This window comes from Cherax quadricarinatus, chromosome 28, assembly GCF_038502225.1.
Source record: "Cherax quadricarinatus isolate ZL_2023a chromosome 28, ASM3850222v1, whole genome shotgun sequence".
In the NCBI taxonomy this organism is placed as follows: Eukaryota; Metazoa; Arthropoda; class Malacostraca; order Decapoda; family Parastacidae; genus Cherax; species Cherax quadricarinatus.
This window is the reverse complement of record NC_091319.1, coordinates 6,192,789-6,207,858: the sequence shown is the minus strand read 5'-3', so window position 1 is coordinate 6,207,858 and position 15,070 is coordinate 6,192,789. Positions and strand designations below refer to the sequence as shown.

The window sequence follows — 15,070 nt, the reverse complement described above, 5'->3', positions numbered from 1 at the left end:
ATGCTGCTTCTGGAAGGATATCAAAGCCTAAGATGAAACCTTTTCTCTAAAGATACTTAACACATATGAGGTGCTATGAAAAAGTTCTTGACTCGAATTATTGCATGATTCCTGGATGAAATGAGATGACCATACTGTGCAGTAAACTTGTGTAGAAATGTGGTGAGTTTCAGTATTGTTGGCCATTCCATTGAGGTTAGACAGGCATTTTTCTTGTCTTATTGCATTGTGATTTTTTTTGTGTGTAACAATGAAATTTTGGGTGCGTGTGTGAAATTCTCTTTCAAGCTCGGTAAAAATGACTCGTGAAATTCACTAAATGCTCCAGCAAGAATTTGGCAACAATGCAATGTTCCAGACATAGTGTTTTGAATGGTTTTCTTGATTCAAAACAGGATGAATATCAGTTGAGGATGATGAACACTGGTTGTCCCTCATCAAAAACAGGCGCCAATACTGAAAAAGTAAGGAAGGCGACTCACAGACTCTTCTCAGTGTAACCAGGTCACCACAAGTGATGTGGGAATTTCTCATGGGTCATGTCAAAGTATTTTGGCCGGATATTTCAACACGAGATAAGTGGTTGCGAAATATGCGGCCCTACTTGCAGACTCAAGCCATAAAATACATCATTATCAGGCCAATACAATCAAAGTTTATTCTCTATAAAGATTACAATGTTGAATTTACAGAATTTGGTTGTTGTGTGGTTTACATATAGTTAAATAATGATTACAGAGTGTACCACTAGAATCGGGCAGTCACCTCTCCCCTCCCGTGATAGCACAAGTAACCTAATGGAAATAAGTCACTTTGACTATTTTTTGAGTTATCCTAGGTAATCTACACATATGCTGCTATGTATGATAAGTTATGTAACTATGTGAAAACTTTCTTTCTAGCTGTTTTAACTTTTAAGGTTTAAATAATAAAATATTACAAGGACCCCAATGGAAATCAGTCTGACTTTTTGGGGGGTTATTCTGGGTAATTTACACTATGTATGTTAATTTTTTATTTTATTTAAAACTATGTACAAAATACATATATAGGTATTATAGTAATAAGGTACAATAATACAGGTTATGAACAAAGAATCTTCACTGGCATAACTCCAGTCATTATAATTGTACATATGTGTACCTAAATAAACTTACTTCCTGGGAGACTAACTTTCTGATGTGTCATTCATTACCTTCATTATTTACTGTGCTGTGATTGGCTGGGAGTGCTGCACCACGTGCTTCTCTCACCAAACTAAATGTTTTCATTTTTTTTTATGTGCTGTATAGTCCTTGTGGCTTAGCGCTTCTTTTTGATTATAATAATAATAATAATTCATTTTTTTATATCTCTCTAACCAAATTTTTGCACAAGAAATAATTGTTTCCAGGGTATATATAACGTACGTATTTATATTTTTTTACATTATTAAATAATGAGTGAGTTCTGACCAAGACCTAATCTCAATGTTAGCAATAAGAGTAATAATGATGATGATGATGATGATGATAATAATAATAATAATAATAATAATAATAATAATAATAATAATAATAATAATAATAATAATAATAATAATAATAATAATAATAAGAAGAAGAAGAAGAAGAAGAAGAAGAAGAAGAAGAAACTTTATTTCCGTAATCCAGGAGGCAGATGCTATTGGAAATAAATCATGCTTTTTGCCTTTTTTAAGTTATTCCATTACAAACCTTCAAATTTTAGCAAAACTGTAAACCAAAAAAAGAAAGTAAAAATAATATTTTATATTCTTGAGATTTGCAAATTTTGTAAATATTTATATACAGGGTCGTTGAAGAGTCTTCACTTACAACAATGATTCTGATTGGGACATACTAGCGGAAAATTTGTAACCAGGCTGCTGAATGGTCGATGTGTCCGTTCTCATTTGCTTGGAGGATTTAAAACACTGGAGGAGTGTGTGTCTTAGTTGTAATTAATTGTTTTTTGGAGGTATTTGGCACTACTGTACTTCAGATTTAGTTGATATGTAAAGTAGATTGTCCTGTTTCCTGACAAACCTTACCAAACCAACCACCCAGAGGAGCAGACACAATGTAGATTTACTAGAAGCTGTGTATATATAACAAGTTATTCCCAATTTAAGGAATTATTCGTGATATTATCTTTATTTTTAAAAGTACATGTACAAGGTATACAGGCCTAGCTAACACCAGTGACATACTACTAATTAGTCCAATACGAAGAAGGGTGAAGATAGGAGGAGTTTGAAGTAATCAGTCCCTCAGCTTGGGGTTGATGTGATCAGTCCATTAATCTTGATAAGAATTAAGCATATGCTGTATGGTTTTGAACCATTTATCTACATTTCTGTCAGACACAGCAACATCTTGGGATCTTAATACAGGGAATTACACACTTGCCTAACCTATAGGCATGACCTACTTCCACATGTGGATTTGTCCAAGGTGACACTGCGTATGACTGCTTCACCTCACCCGTCTGCAGTATATAACCCCTTTTTTGCACATATGCTGTATTCAGAGCCAGGTTAAGATTTTATACACCCTTGGGTTACAGGTACTGTAGGGCCCCCTGTGATACTTTCAAAAGGAAAAAAAATAATCACAGCAGTCAGCAGTTCATCATATACATGATGTAATAAGATAAAATAGATAAGATTTTGTTCTGATTTTTAACTCCGGAAGGTTAGTCACCCAGGATAACCCAAGAAAGGCAGTATGTCATTGAGGGGACTTTGTCTTATTTCCATAGGGTCCTCAATCTTGTCCCCTAGGATGTGAACCATGTCAGTTGACTAACACCCAGGTACCTACTTGCTTGCTAAACGAATGGAACAACAGGTGTAATGAAACATGCCAAATGTTTCTACCCTTGCTGGGGATCAAACTACAGACACTCAGTGTGTGAAGTAATAGTGTTGCCTATCAGGCCATGGTGCACATACTATAATTAAAAACTTACAGTAGTAACTGTGAAGACTTTTAACTTAATCTCTGGAGGCCCTGAAGCTGGCAGAGGCCCCTGGGCTGCAACCCCCAAAGCCCATGCTTTAATCCAGCCCTTGCCGTATTCTTATCAAGATTGATGGACTGATTACATTGACTCCAGGATGGGGGACTAATTAGCTCAAGCTCCTTCTGATCTTCACCATTCTTTTTTGTACTGGAATGATGAAGACACTGTGGCAAAAAATTTCCACAATTAAGGTACCAAGTGTTGCACATGTGCTTAATTTATCAGCTTGTTGGTTCTCTGAACCATTTATTTACATTCCTTTCCTTGCATTGAATTGATTACCTCCCAGTCTCCCATTCCCAAGCATGGGTTGAAATGTTGGGCATGTTTCCTTACAGCTGCTGTTCCTGTTCACCTAGCAGGAAGTAGGTACCTGGGCATTAGTTGACTGGTGTGGGTTGCATCCTGGGAGACAGTATTGAAGGACCCCAATGAAGGACACAGTAAGGACACAGTCCTTAATGATGCACTAACTTTCTTGGGTTATCCTGGGTAGCTAAATATCCAAGCAAATCTTATCTTACCCCTTTTGGTTTGCTGCTGCTCCTGTGAGTGTACTGATAATTATAATCCACTGTAACATGAGAATAGTTCCAACTAGTCTTCACAGTATGGAGGAAATAGTTTACCAATATGTTAGGACACACAAGCAATTAATAAAACATTATGGCTATGTTTCATTCTCCAGGAGCTTTGCCAGGCCATAATAAATGTTTCATTAGATTCTCATATGTCTTTTTGCTATCGTGGAAGAAATAACCACCACCATTCAGAACTTAAATGGTACAATGATTGTGGAGGCCCCAGCGGTAATAAATTATAGTACTTGGCTTTTCTTTTAATGCTGTATGTTAAATCTTCAAAATTGCATTCTTATAAATAATATTGTCCTTAATTTGAGCATTAAAAATTTAGGTTATTGTATATGATTGCTCCTCTGCTGATTTCAGCTATTAATTATAATTTGATTGGACAATACGTATTAAGTTTGTTTTACAGCTCAAATATTAGTGTGTTGTGCAAATGGTAAAACTGTAACCTAAGAAAACCCACCTAATTCAACAAAAAATAATCTAACATAACTGATCCATCAGTGGTATTGGCGTATCTTTATCTCTTGTAATAATTCCCCCTTTTGGAAAAAAGCTATACTGTACAGTATTTACTCAATTTTCCTATTTGGAAAATAAATTATAGACCTTAGGTTAAAATGCTTTATTTTTAATATTTTATGAAGCATTGTTGTCTAGATTTTTAAATGAGTGCATTTTGCTGCTTGCACAGAAAGGATGGCTCCACATCAAAAAGATAAAACTGACACATCAAAGATGGGAATTGTAAGGCGCCTTTACAGGAACCTAACACAAGATGTAGCAAAAATGAGAGATCACTTGAAACAGCTAAATAAAAAGATGAGATTTTTGCAAGTTGAAGCCCTTCTTCATCAAGCTCAGCTGTCATTGGAACATCCAGATTTTCGGTATGTGTATCTGTTGTGGCACATAAATGGAATTGTTTGTATAAAATTAACACTTAATTTTTCTTAATCAGTATACCTATTATACTGTATTGATGAAATTTTATGCTGTATATGATGAAATTTTTTAGTGGGTTCTTTATGGAGGGAGGACAAACCATTGAAGATGAGCACATTGTAAGTGGTTTGAATTTGAACAGTGAGAGGAAAGTTTAATGTGATGTTATTTGGAAAAAAACAAATGCATTTCATGTTGTGAAAAAGACACTAATGGTATTTAAGTTCTTTATTGGTATAGCATTTAACCCTTGAATGGGCTTTTTCAAGTACTGTACATGTACAGTAGTTGAAATGTTGTACCAATAAAGAACTTCAAAGATAGCTATCATTGTTCAGTATCTATTGGTACCCATTGTCTTTTTGCTTGTTGTACATCCCATAAATTGAAAAATTACTATAGAATTTAGTTAAAAATGGGCTCTTTCTATATCAATATCAATATTAAGCAAATTAGAACAATAGTTAACAAAATGTGTCAAAAATTATTTAAATTATTTGTTCAAGTAAATTTTCCTATTGATTGCAGTTGCAGAATTCATGTCAGTTCCTGTGAATTAAAGTTGCACTGTACATGAGAGGTGTATAACTTGTTTTATTTGTTTTATCCTGATGACATTAATTAAGCATTATTCAGTAAGATTATGGTGAAATGCCTTTACTAGTCATTCTGTTGAAAGTTTGCACTCAGATGTTGAAGTACTGTACTGCATTGTTGGTTTGTGGATATATACTTAAAAAAAAACTGTAATGTTAAACTATGCAATTAATTTCACTTGCTTGTCCAATATAGAAACTCACAATCCATGCCATAGTAGTGTGTATAAATATGTGTGGATGTACTTTAACTGAATGTTACTGCTAAAGGGTTAATCACTTCTCCATTGGTGTCATTCTCATTACAGTACGTATGTACATGTACATATGTGTATCCATAATCATTACAGTTTCAATATTTTTGCTATTATTATTATTTTGCAGTATTATTATTATTTTACAGTACAGTATTTAGAATCACACTTGACAAATTTTGATTAAATTCACATTCAAGTCTATATTTAACCCTTAAACTGTCCAAACGTAGATCTATGTCTGCGCGCGTAGCGCTGTGACCTTGATTTTCTCGTAAGAAAGAATGTAAAAAAAATGTAGATCTACGTTTGGAGCACTACACAAGTGAATGTAGATCTACGTTTGAACAGTTTAAGGGATAAATAATTTTAATTGTGTGAAAAAAGGCTTCACAAATGATAATACCCTATTTTGTTATTTGTAACCACTGATAACTTGTACAACACGAATGCATTTTTTTTTTTTGTGTATGTGTGTGTGTGTTTAAGAAAACTAAATATAAATTTACATAATATATAGTGATTGTGTTTTTATCATTTAAGTGGCTACACTGATGAAAGTGAGAATAAGAGAACAGAGAACAGTACTTGCAGACAGTCCTGCAGTTGTCAGTCAGTATGTAAATATGTGTACATCTTATGTAGATATAACAGGGCTTGATCATGTCAGTCAAAAGCTAAGAGGTGGCATCGAGAGCAGGAGTATCTCACTATCCCCTCCCTCCATACACTCAAAAAGGCAGTGAAAACAAATTGTTTAATTTTAAGTTGTATTGAATAAAAGCTTTTAAGATCCAGTATATATTGATATGGTATATGATAAGCTATTTCTCAATGTTTACTGTATTACTTTATATCAAATGTTTCAGAACTCTTGGACCCAAGCATAGGAAACTACAGCTTTGCCAAGAACGTATAGAATTATTGCAGAAAAGACGAGAAAATCAGAAATTAGTGTGTCTTGGTACATTAGTGAAAGTGGATGTGGCTATGGAAAGAATAGAGGGCATGGATGAGGGCTTGGAGGATGAAGAACAGGATAAGCAGACAAGCACTGGCCAGATTACTGAGAAAGGTGTTATGAAGCTGTGGTCAGTGGAAGGGACAATTGGAGAACATATCTTTTCCTCAACTTTTTTGGCTAATTACAATGTAAGTTTAGAGCACTTGTGCATATGGCAGGTTTCCCATTTTTACCATTATTTCTGGTTCCCTGAAATGAAATATCCCCATTAATCCTGCAAAATGCAAGCAATATACTTCCCACCTTAAGGATTTAATTTTGCATAACAAATTTTTCTTAACTGCTTCGTAAATGTTACCTCGCTCACATTCCAGCAGTGGGTCACATTCCAAAAACCACTTGTCTCCACTCCATTTTAACCCGTAAACGGTCCAAGCAGATCTACGTTCACATGTGTAGTGCTACAAAAGTAGATCTAAGTTTTTTTACATATTTTCAAATGTAGAAAAACAAAAAGATCTACTTTTTTTACATTCAAATGTTGAAAAAACGTATATATACGTTTGGACCGTTTACGGGTTAATACATTTTCACATGCCTGTTGGGTGGTCATGGCCCAACCACTCAAAATCTCCTTCACCTTCTCTCCCTTCAACCCTTCCTGGAACAATGATTCCTTCTGTCATCCACTCTGGAATTTATATGTGTACTATGTACTTTGTAGACCTGACTGATCAAGATGACGTGGACTGCTTTTTGTTACTTGGCTCAATTATTCAGCTTGTTTCTTGCCTCTGGCAAGACAGTGATGGAGTGAGTGATGATGAAAGTGTTTTTTCTATTTCAAAGTCACCCTGTCTCAGTGGGAAATGGCTGATGTGTTTAAAAAAAATATTTTTTATAATCAGGGGAAAACACTAAATTGGTAAGGGCCATACAATGCCTGGGAAATGTATGGAAATCTGGTTTGATCCAAGGAAGGGTAGGGTAGCTCCAATTCCTTGGTTCAGTGGCTCCTCATCAACACAGTGCCTTATTCCTTCTCGAAGGGTGAGCAATCTGAGGTAGAGAAAATGAGGCTTGGCTGTAATCATAGGACTGAAAAATTAATAATCTGGAATACTCTTATTCCTAAGCATTTCTGTTTGAAGAGGTTTAATTTTGCTTTCATTATTCATGTGAGAAAATAGCCTATTTTCATGATTTGCAGGTTGACAATCCTCGTGGTAAGATAGATAAAGTTGGAAACTTGCTTTTAAGTCCATCAGGTGGTGGTGTTCAGAAAATGATAACACCGGCAAGAGTTTCGCAGCCAAAATTTGTCAATCAATTCATAAGTGACCTTAGTTTCTTTCAGGTAAGTAATATATATGTTCTTACATACTAATTACATAGTCAGATGAATGCTAAATACAAAATTGCTTTTAATTCTTTAGGCTGAAAATCATTCTTTAAAACATAACTTAAGAGATGCTCTCTGGAGTGGATTTTTGTAAAATACAGGGAAACCGGTTATTTTCGTATAGTCGGACTTGAGTCCTGGAAATGGGAAGTACAGTGCCTGCACTTTAAAGGAGGGGTTTGGGATATTGGCAGTTTGGAGGGATATGTTGTGTATCTTTATATGTGTATGCTTCTAAACTGTTGTATTCTGAGCACCTCTGCAAAAACAGTGATAATGTGTGAGTGTGGTGAAAGTGTTGAATGATGATGAAAGTATTTTCTTTTTGGGGAATTTCTTTCTTTTTTGGGTCACCCTGCCTTGGTGGGAGACGGCCGACTTGTTGAAAAAAAAAAAAAAAAAACAAGTGCTGATTCTCCATGGGGAAGTGGAAAAGAATCCTTCCTCTGCAAGTCGTGTGTGTCTTAAGAGGCAACTAAAATGCTGGGAGCAAGGGCTAGTAACCCCTTCTCCTGTATAAATTACTAAGTGTAAAAAGAGGAAAAACTTTCCTTTCTTATTTTTCGGGTCAAGCTGCCTTGGTGGGAGACGGCTGGTGTTAAAAAAGAAAAATCAATGGTGATATTGCTGTTGGTGAGTAATCTGAATTGTGATGTAAGGACCCTTCTGGCAAGCCAACAATTAAATGAATGATGGTGAATGTGTTTCCTTTGGGTTACCCTGCCATGAAGGGAAATATCTGTTGAGGTAATAAGTGCTGAACTTCTGTAGTGTGAATACTGACATTTTTATAGGAAATAGCACTTTTAGGAACAATATATTGAAAAATATATTAAAAATTTAATAACTTTGAGTTAGAGGGTAAGACATTTTCTGAAAAATGATTACAAACCAAGAGAGAGGATGTGAAAATTAATATTTATATTGATCACTGTGAATAATTATGGGATATTTTATCATTGTGGAATGTGATTGGATTAGTGTCAGAAACATTGAACGCTGAGATACAAGGAACCATTTTGACAAAAATGCAAGTAGTAGAATAAAAAGATATGTAAATTTCAGCCTCAGATGTCCTCTTAGCAGATAATCTGTTGAAGAGGATCTCTGTGGTTGGAATATACACTTCTCTGCTGAAGAGGGCCTCTAAGTGAGGCAGAAATATACAGTACAGTGGACCCCCTGTTTACGATATTATTTCATTCCAGAAGTATGTTCAGGTGCCAGTACTGATCGAATTTGTTCCCATAAGGAATACTGTGAATTAGATTAGTCCATTTCTGACCCCCAAACATACACATACAAACTCACTTACATAAATACACTTACATAATTGGTCGCATTGGTAGCTGATCGTAAACCGGGGGTCCACTGTATATCTCTTGTCTATTTCTGGTGACGTGTATGTAAATTAACTAGGATAACCAAAAAAGTCAGGGACTTATTATGTAAATGGGCAAAAACAGTGAATGATTGCTTATTTTACTCCTTTATTTTGGATGAAATAATTTAATTTCATGTTTCTGGATGTTTTCAGATACTTCGTGATGAAAGGGAGGAAACAGTCAGCCATCTTGAATCTGATATCCCTAATCTAGAAATTGAACGCATCTTAGAACCACTGGTGATAAAGTTCCTTCCTACACATGACCATGAAATAAACATCTTGTGGGCCATTGTCTGGGACTCCAGGAATAACAGATTTAAATATAGAATTGCTGTCAACTGTGATGATGAAGGCAAGTCTAAATTTGTATGTATATGCAGCCCTGTATTTGAAATTTTTATTCTAATTACTGTGGTAGTAGACATCATGGAATTATGCTTTTTTTCACTTGACTGTAATCAAAATTTATTACTGTACACATGATAGTTTACACTCTTAATAGAGATTTGAAAACAAAATCAAAGTTCCTGATATAAAAAAAAAAAAAATTACATGACTGGGTAGTATTTTGTGTCTTTGGTTATTTTCACTAACATTATTTGTGATTTTTATGTAGCTGAATTTGGAATAATGAAAGGAGTTGAGAACCAACATTAATTAGATATGTCATAGGGCTTATGATTTCAGTGATTAAATTGTATAAACTGCATAGTATATTGTAGAGTTCATTTTATATGATGTACAAAGCTCTGAAGGAAACCAGTTCATACTTGGCAATGAAAATATATAAAAACTTTACCTTTCATTTATTTTTGCTTGGGTGTCACTTATCTTTTAGGTCATTTTAATTTTTTGGTTTATTTTTAAATAGTACTGTAATTACCTTTTTGTGATTACCTGATTTTTTAATTACTGGAGTTGAGCTATACTTGTGGTATCCCATCTTCATTAATATATTTATCGTATAGCACTTTTAAATTTCCAATGATTGTAGCACCTTTCCCTTTCAATTTATTCCAGTCTTACATTACTATTTGTAAAGAAATTTCCCTGTATCCCTTCGGTTCCATTTTATCTTATGGTAATTTACATCTGTGGCCTCTTGTTATCTCTGTTGAAGTATTGAAAACTTTATTCATTCATATCCTAATACAGTGGACCCTCAACTAACGATATTAATTAACCCTTTGAGGGTTTCGGACGTACTAGTACGGCTTACGACCCAGGGTTTTTGACGTACTAGTACGCCTAAATTCTAGCGCCCTCAAATCTAGTGGGAGAAAGCTGGTAGGCCTTCATATGAAAGAATGGGTCTATGTGGTCAGTGTGCACAGTCTAAAAAAAATCCTGCAGCACACAGTGCATAATGAGAAAAAAAAAACTTTGACCATTTTTTTGGAATAAATCGGTGACTTTGCAGTGTATTTTCGTATGGTATTTATTGTTGTATTCTACTTTTCTTGGTCTCATTTTATAGAATGGAAGACATATTACAGAAATTGAGATGATTTTGACTGGTTTTACAATGAAAGGTACCTTGATTTTGAGCTCAAATTAGCAGAAATGTTCGATTTTTACCAAATTTCAAAAGTAAACAAATCGTGCCAAGCGTGCAATACACGTCAACTGGTGAGTCTAATATTCTTTCACAAGTGCACCAATAATATTTATACCATTTTTTACACTAATGTAGTAGTCTGCATAACAGTAAATCTTATATTTTTTGTGAGAATAAAAATTCAAAGTGGAAAGCAAAAGAATATAAGAGGGGCCTTGAGACGTGACTAATGACTAGAGGAAATGTCATTTTAGTGCCAGGAATGTCTTTCTTGTTTATTCTGGACCCTATTCGGAAATTGGCATCTTTTGAAATTTGTGTGAAATTGGCAAAATTGCTAAATTCTGACCACTGTACTGGATAGTTGAATTTCATAAATGGGTGGTTTCTTGCACCCATTCGATAGAAAAAATGGAGTTCTAGCGAAATAGTCATGTTTTTTGTCGACTAGTACAGTGGAATTGGCCGAAAATGGGGCTTAAAGTGGGCAAAATCGCCGATGCATAAACATCGCCGAGACCGCTAACTTTGCAAGAGCATAATTCCGTAAGTTTTCTATCAAATTTCAAACTTTTGGTGTCTTTATGATCGGGAAAAGATTCTCTATCTTTTCATAAGAGAAAATAATTTTTTTTTTTTTTAAACTTGGCCGACCCTGAGAATGAGTTTCGGAGAGGGCCTGTCGACCCTCTAAGGGTTAATTGGTACCCAAGAATGATTATCGTTAGTCGAGTTTTTTTAACGTTAGTCGAGGCAACATGTTAGCATTAACATGTATCGTTAGTCGAATTTAACGTTAGTCGACGCCATCGTTGGTCGAGGGTCCACTGTATACTGAATGATATTATAAATGGTATACAATATTGATGAATTTTTGAGTAAGAGATGTGCAACACCAAGTTATCATTAGTGTTGAAATGTTTCCCCTGCACTGCAGGCATCCCCTTTAACCTCTTCCTTGAGGAGGGGTCTGAATGGATTTGGGCATTTAAAGAAGATGGAGCAGATTAGGTTGACAAAGAGTACCAGTTACTTTTTGGATGGCATTTGATTGGTTATTAACATACCTGGAGGGTATTCCGGGGATCAACGCTCTGGCGGCCCAGTCCATGACCAGGCCTCCTGGTGGATCAGAGCCTGATCAATCAGGCTGTTACTGCTGGCCACATGTAGTCCAACGTACAGACCACAGCCCGGCTGATCAGGCACCAACTTCATGTATTTGTCCAGCTCTCTCTTGAAGGCAGCCAGGGGCCTATTGGTAATTCCCCTTATGCATGGTGGGAGGCTGTTGAACAATCTTCGGTTCCAGACACTTATGGTGTTTTCTCTTAGTGTACCAATGGTGCCCCCACTTTTCATTGGGGGTATTTTGCACTGCCTGCCCAGTCTTTTACTTTCGTAGAGAGTGATTTCCGTGTGCAGATTCGGGACCGTTCCTTCTAGGATTTTCCAAGTGTAGATTATGGTATCTCTCACCTGCATTCCAATGAGTACAAGTCAAGTGTTTCCAAGCATTCCCAGTAGTTGAGGTGTTTGATGGAACTTATATGTGCAGTAAATGTTCTCTGTACACTCTAGATCAGCAATTTCACCTGCTTTGAATGGGGATGTTAATGTACAGCAGTATTCCAGCCTAGAGAGAATTGATTTGAAAAGGGTCATCATTGGCTTGGCATCTTGTTTTGAACGTTCTCAATATCCATCCTATCATTTTCTTTGCTGTTGTGATTGTGGCACTGTTGTGATCCTTGAAAGTGAGATCCTCAGACATTACCACTTCCAGGTCCCTCACATTATTTTTTCACTCTATTGTATGATCAGAGTTTGTAGTATACTCAGTTCTGCTTATTATCTCCTCCAGTTTTCCATAACAGAGTAGTTGGAATTTGTCTTCATTGAACATCGCATTGTTTTCCATTGCCCAATGAAAAACTTGGTTTATATCTTCTTGGAGGTTAACAGTGTCCTCTATAGATGACAGTCTCACACAGATCCTAGTATCGTCTGCAAAGGATGACACTGTGCTGTGGATTACATCTCTGTCTATATCTGATATGAGGATGAGGAACAGAATGGGGCGAGTGCTGTGCTTTGTGGAACAGAGCTTTTCACTATGGCAGGTTCTGATTTAACTCTTTTTACCACTACTCTTTGTGTTCGATTGGTTAGAAAGTTGAAAATCCATCTCCCCACTTTGCCAGTTATTCCTTTGGCACGTATTTTGTGCGCTATTACGCCACGATCACACTTGTCAGATTATTATTATTATAATCAAAAAGAAGCGCTAAACTACAAGGGCTATACAGTGTACACTTGTCAGAGGGTTTTGCAAAGTCTGTGTATATTACATCTGCATTCTGTTTTCTTCCAGTGCATTCAAGACCATATCATAGTGATCCAGTAGTTGGGAGAGGCAGGAGTGACCTGCTCTGACCCCATGTTGCCCTGGATTGTGCAGATTTTGGGAATCCAAGTGGTTTGCAATCATGCTTCTTACCACCCTTTCAAAGATTTTTATGATGTGGGACGTTAGAGCTTTTGGTCTATAGTTCTCGGCTAATGCTTTGCTGCCACCTTTATTGAGTGGAGCTATATCTATTGTATTTAGTGACTGGAATTTCACCCATGTCTAAGCTCCTTCTCCATACTATACTTGGGCATGCAAAAGGGGTTTCTTGCAGTTCTTAATGAACACAGAGTTCCACGAGTCTGGGCCTGGGGCTGAGTACATGGGCATGTTGTCAATGGCTTTCTCAATGTCTATTGGAGTTAGGGTAATAGAAGAGAAAAGAAAGTGGAGTCCAGGAGGTTGCCTTAAACACCAGTGCTTACTGATAAGAGTACATGAGATGTTATTTATATCTTGGTATATCCCATTAAAGCTTGATGTAATAGGTAATATGGATGATAAAGAACAAGTTAGCAGGTGAAAAGATTATGAGATGTAAAAAGATGTCAGGAAGGCAGAATACAAAAGGGGGGAAAAATAAAGTAAAATGAATGGTTGAAGGAATGCACAAGAAAAGTGAATGATTTAAAATTAAAAGTACATTACAATACAGTACTCTATTATATTATAAATTTACATGTAAATTTTTCTTCCTAACAGTGCCCATACGATACAGCAGCTCAAATGAAGTGTACCCATTCCTAAGTGGACGTAAACAGCTTCGGGAAAGGCAAGAAGTAGTTGAGTTTATTGAAGCATTTTTAGATTTGTAAAGAGTACCAGATATAGTTTTATGCATTTGAAATTGCCATATAGTTTTGTGAAGGAAATGATACATTCTCTCACGTGTAATGCAATAATTTTTATTTACTTATTTTAGGCTCTAATTCGATACCTCTCATATCAAATCGAATTAGGTAATATTATTACCATTATATTCATTGTGGAGGGAGGAAGTGCTAAATCTATAGGGGTCATGCAGCACCTGGAAATATGGAAGGCATTCTGGTTTTATTCAAGTAATTAGATCAAAGTTAAGTACAATAATAGTGGACATGTCTTGAGATTTTTGTGTGTAGCAGAGCTGTGATTTTCTTTAATTTTACTGTTTTTTTTCTCAATTCCTTGCACTTTTTTTAAATTGTTTTGATTTAGTAAATTTTGTATTCTTTCATTTTCTTCAGCAATTTAAAGAAATCAGTCACACAATATAATACCTTTCAGATGTCCATGAAAAGTTCCAGTGAAACTGGTCATTTATTTGTTTTCATTAAACATATCCTATTTCTACAGACCCATGTTTTAATTGAAGATGAATCTCGAGGTAATTTTCCATATTGCCAGTGGTTTATCATACATGGTATTTTTTCACATTGAAATTCATAATCTACTTTGCAGTATAGAGGTGTGCCAAAGTATTAATATCAGTAGGTACTGTATCTGCCAATTTTGATGGTATCTGCCTCTAAGTCACTATAGGTATTGGCAAAAATTCTGGTATCCTCCCATTCCCTATTGCAAAATCTTTCAGCAAACCAGCCGTATCCCACTGAGGCAGGGTGGCCCGAAAGGAAAAAACAAACATTTCTCCTTTTAAATTTAGTAATATATTCAGGAGAAGGGGTTAATAGCCCCTTGCTCTCAGCATTTAGTCACCTCTTATGACACACATGGAAAATATTACAAAATATTATGTATAATTTATCCAAGAACCCCATGCATAACCTTCATACATGTAAATAGCTTCATTCCCTTTCGTAAAAATGGTCTAGTAATTATTTGAGCAAACATTGATCCTTGTGGCACTCCACCGGTCACAGTGCCACAGGATCGTTTCTTTTTTCCTTTTTTTACGGTATATTTTTCTTGCAAGGGGCTAGTAACACCTTCTGTATAAA

At 35.7% G+C, this 15,070-nt stretch overlaps 1 protein-coding gene across 5 annotated transcripts; it reads left to right on the top strand.

The window, feature by feature from the left end:
• Positions 1-1,800: 1,800 nt before the first annotated feature.
• Positions 1,801-15,070, top strand: LOC138853316 (uncharacterized). 5 transcript variants are annotated; one of them, XM_070089355.1, is made up of 6 exons: positions 1,801-1,941; positions 4,309-4,504; positions 6,279-6,561; positions 7,584-7,730; positions 9,313-9,514; positions 13,833-15,070. In XM_070089355.1, exons 1-6 carry the CDS (start codon positions 1,890-1,892, stop codon positions 13,943-13,945), a joined length of 993 nt encoding a protein of 330 aa, XP_069945456.1. In that variant the 5' UTR covers positions 1,801-1,889; the 3' UTR covers positions 13,946-15,070. The 5 variants fall into 5 exon arrangements, with proteins under 5 accessions (XP_069945456.1, XP_069945457.1, XP_069945459.1 ...); XM_070089356.1 differs by having other exon boundaries at positions 1,824-1,977; XM_070089358.1 differs by lacking the exon at positions 1,801-1,941 and adding an exon at positions 2,061-2,081.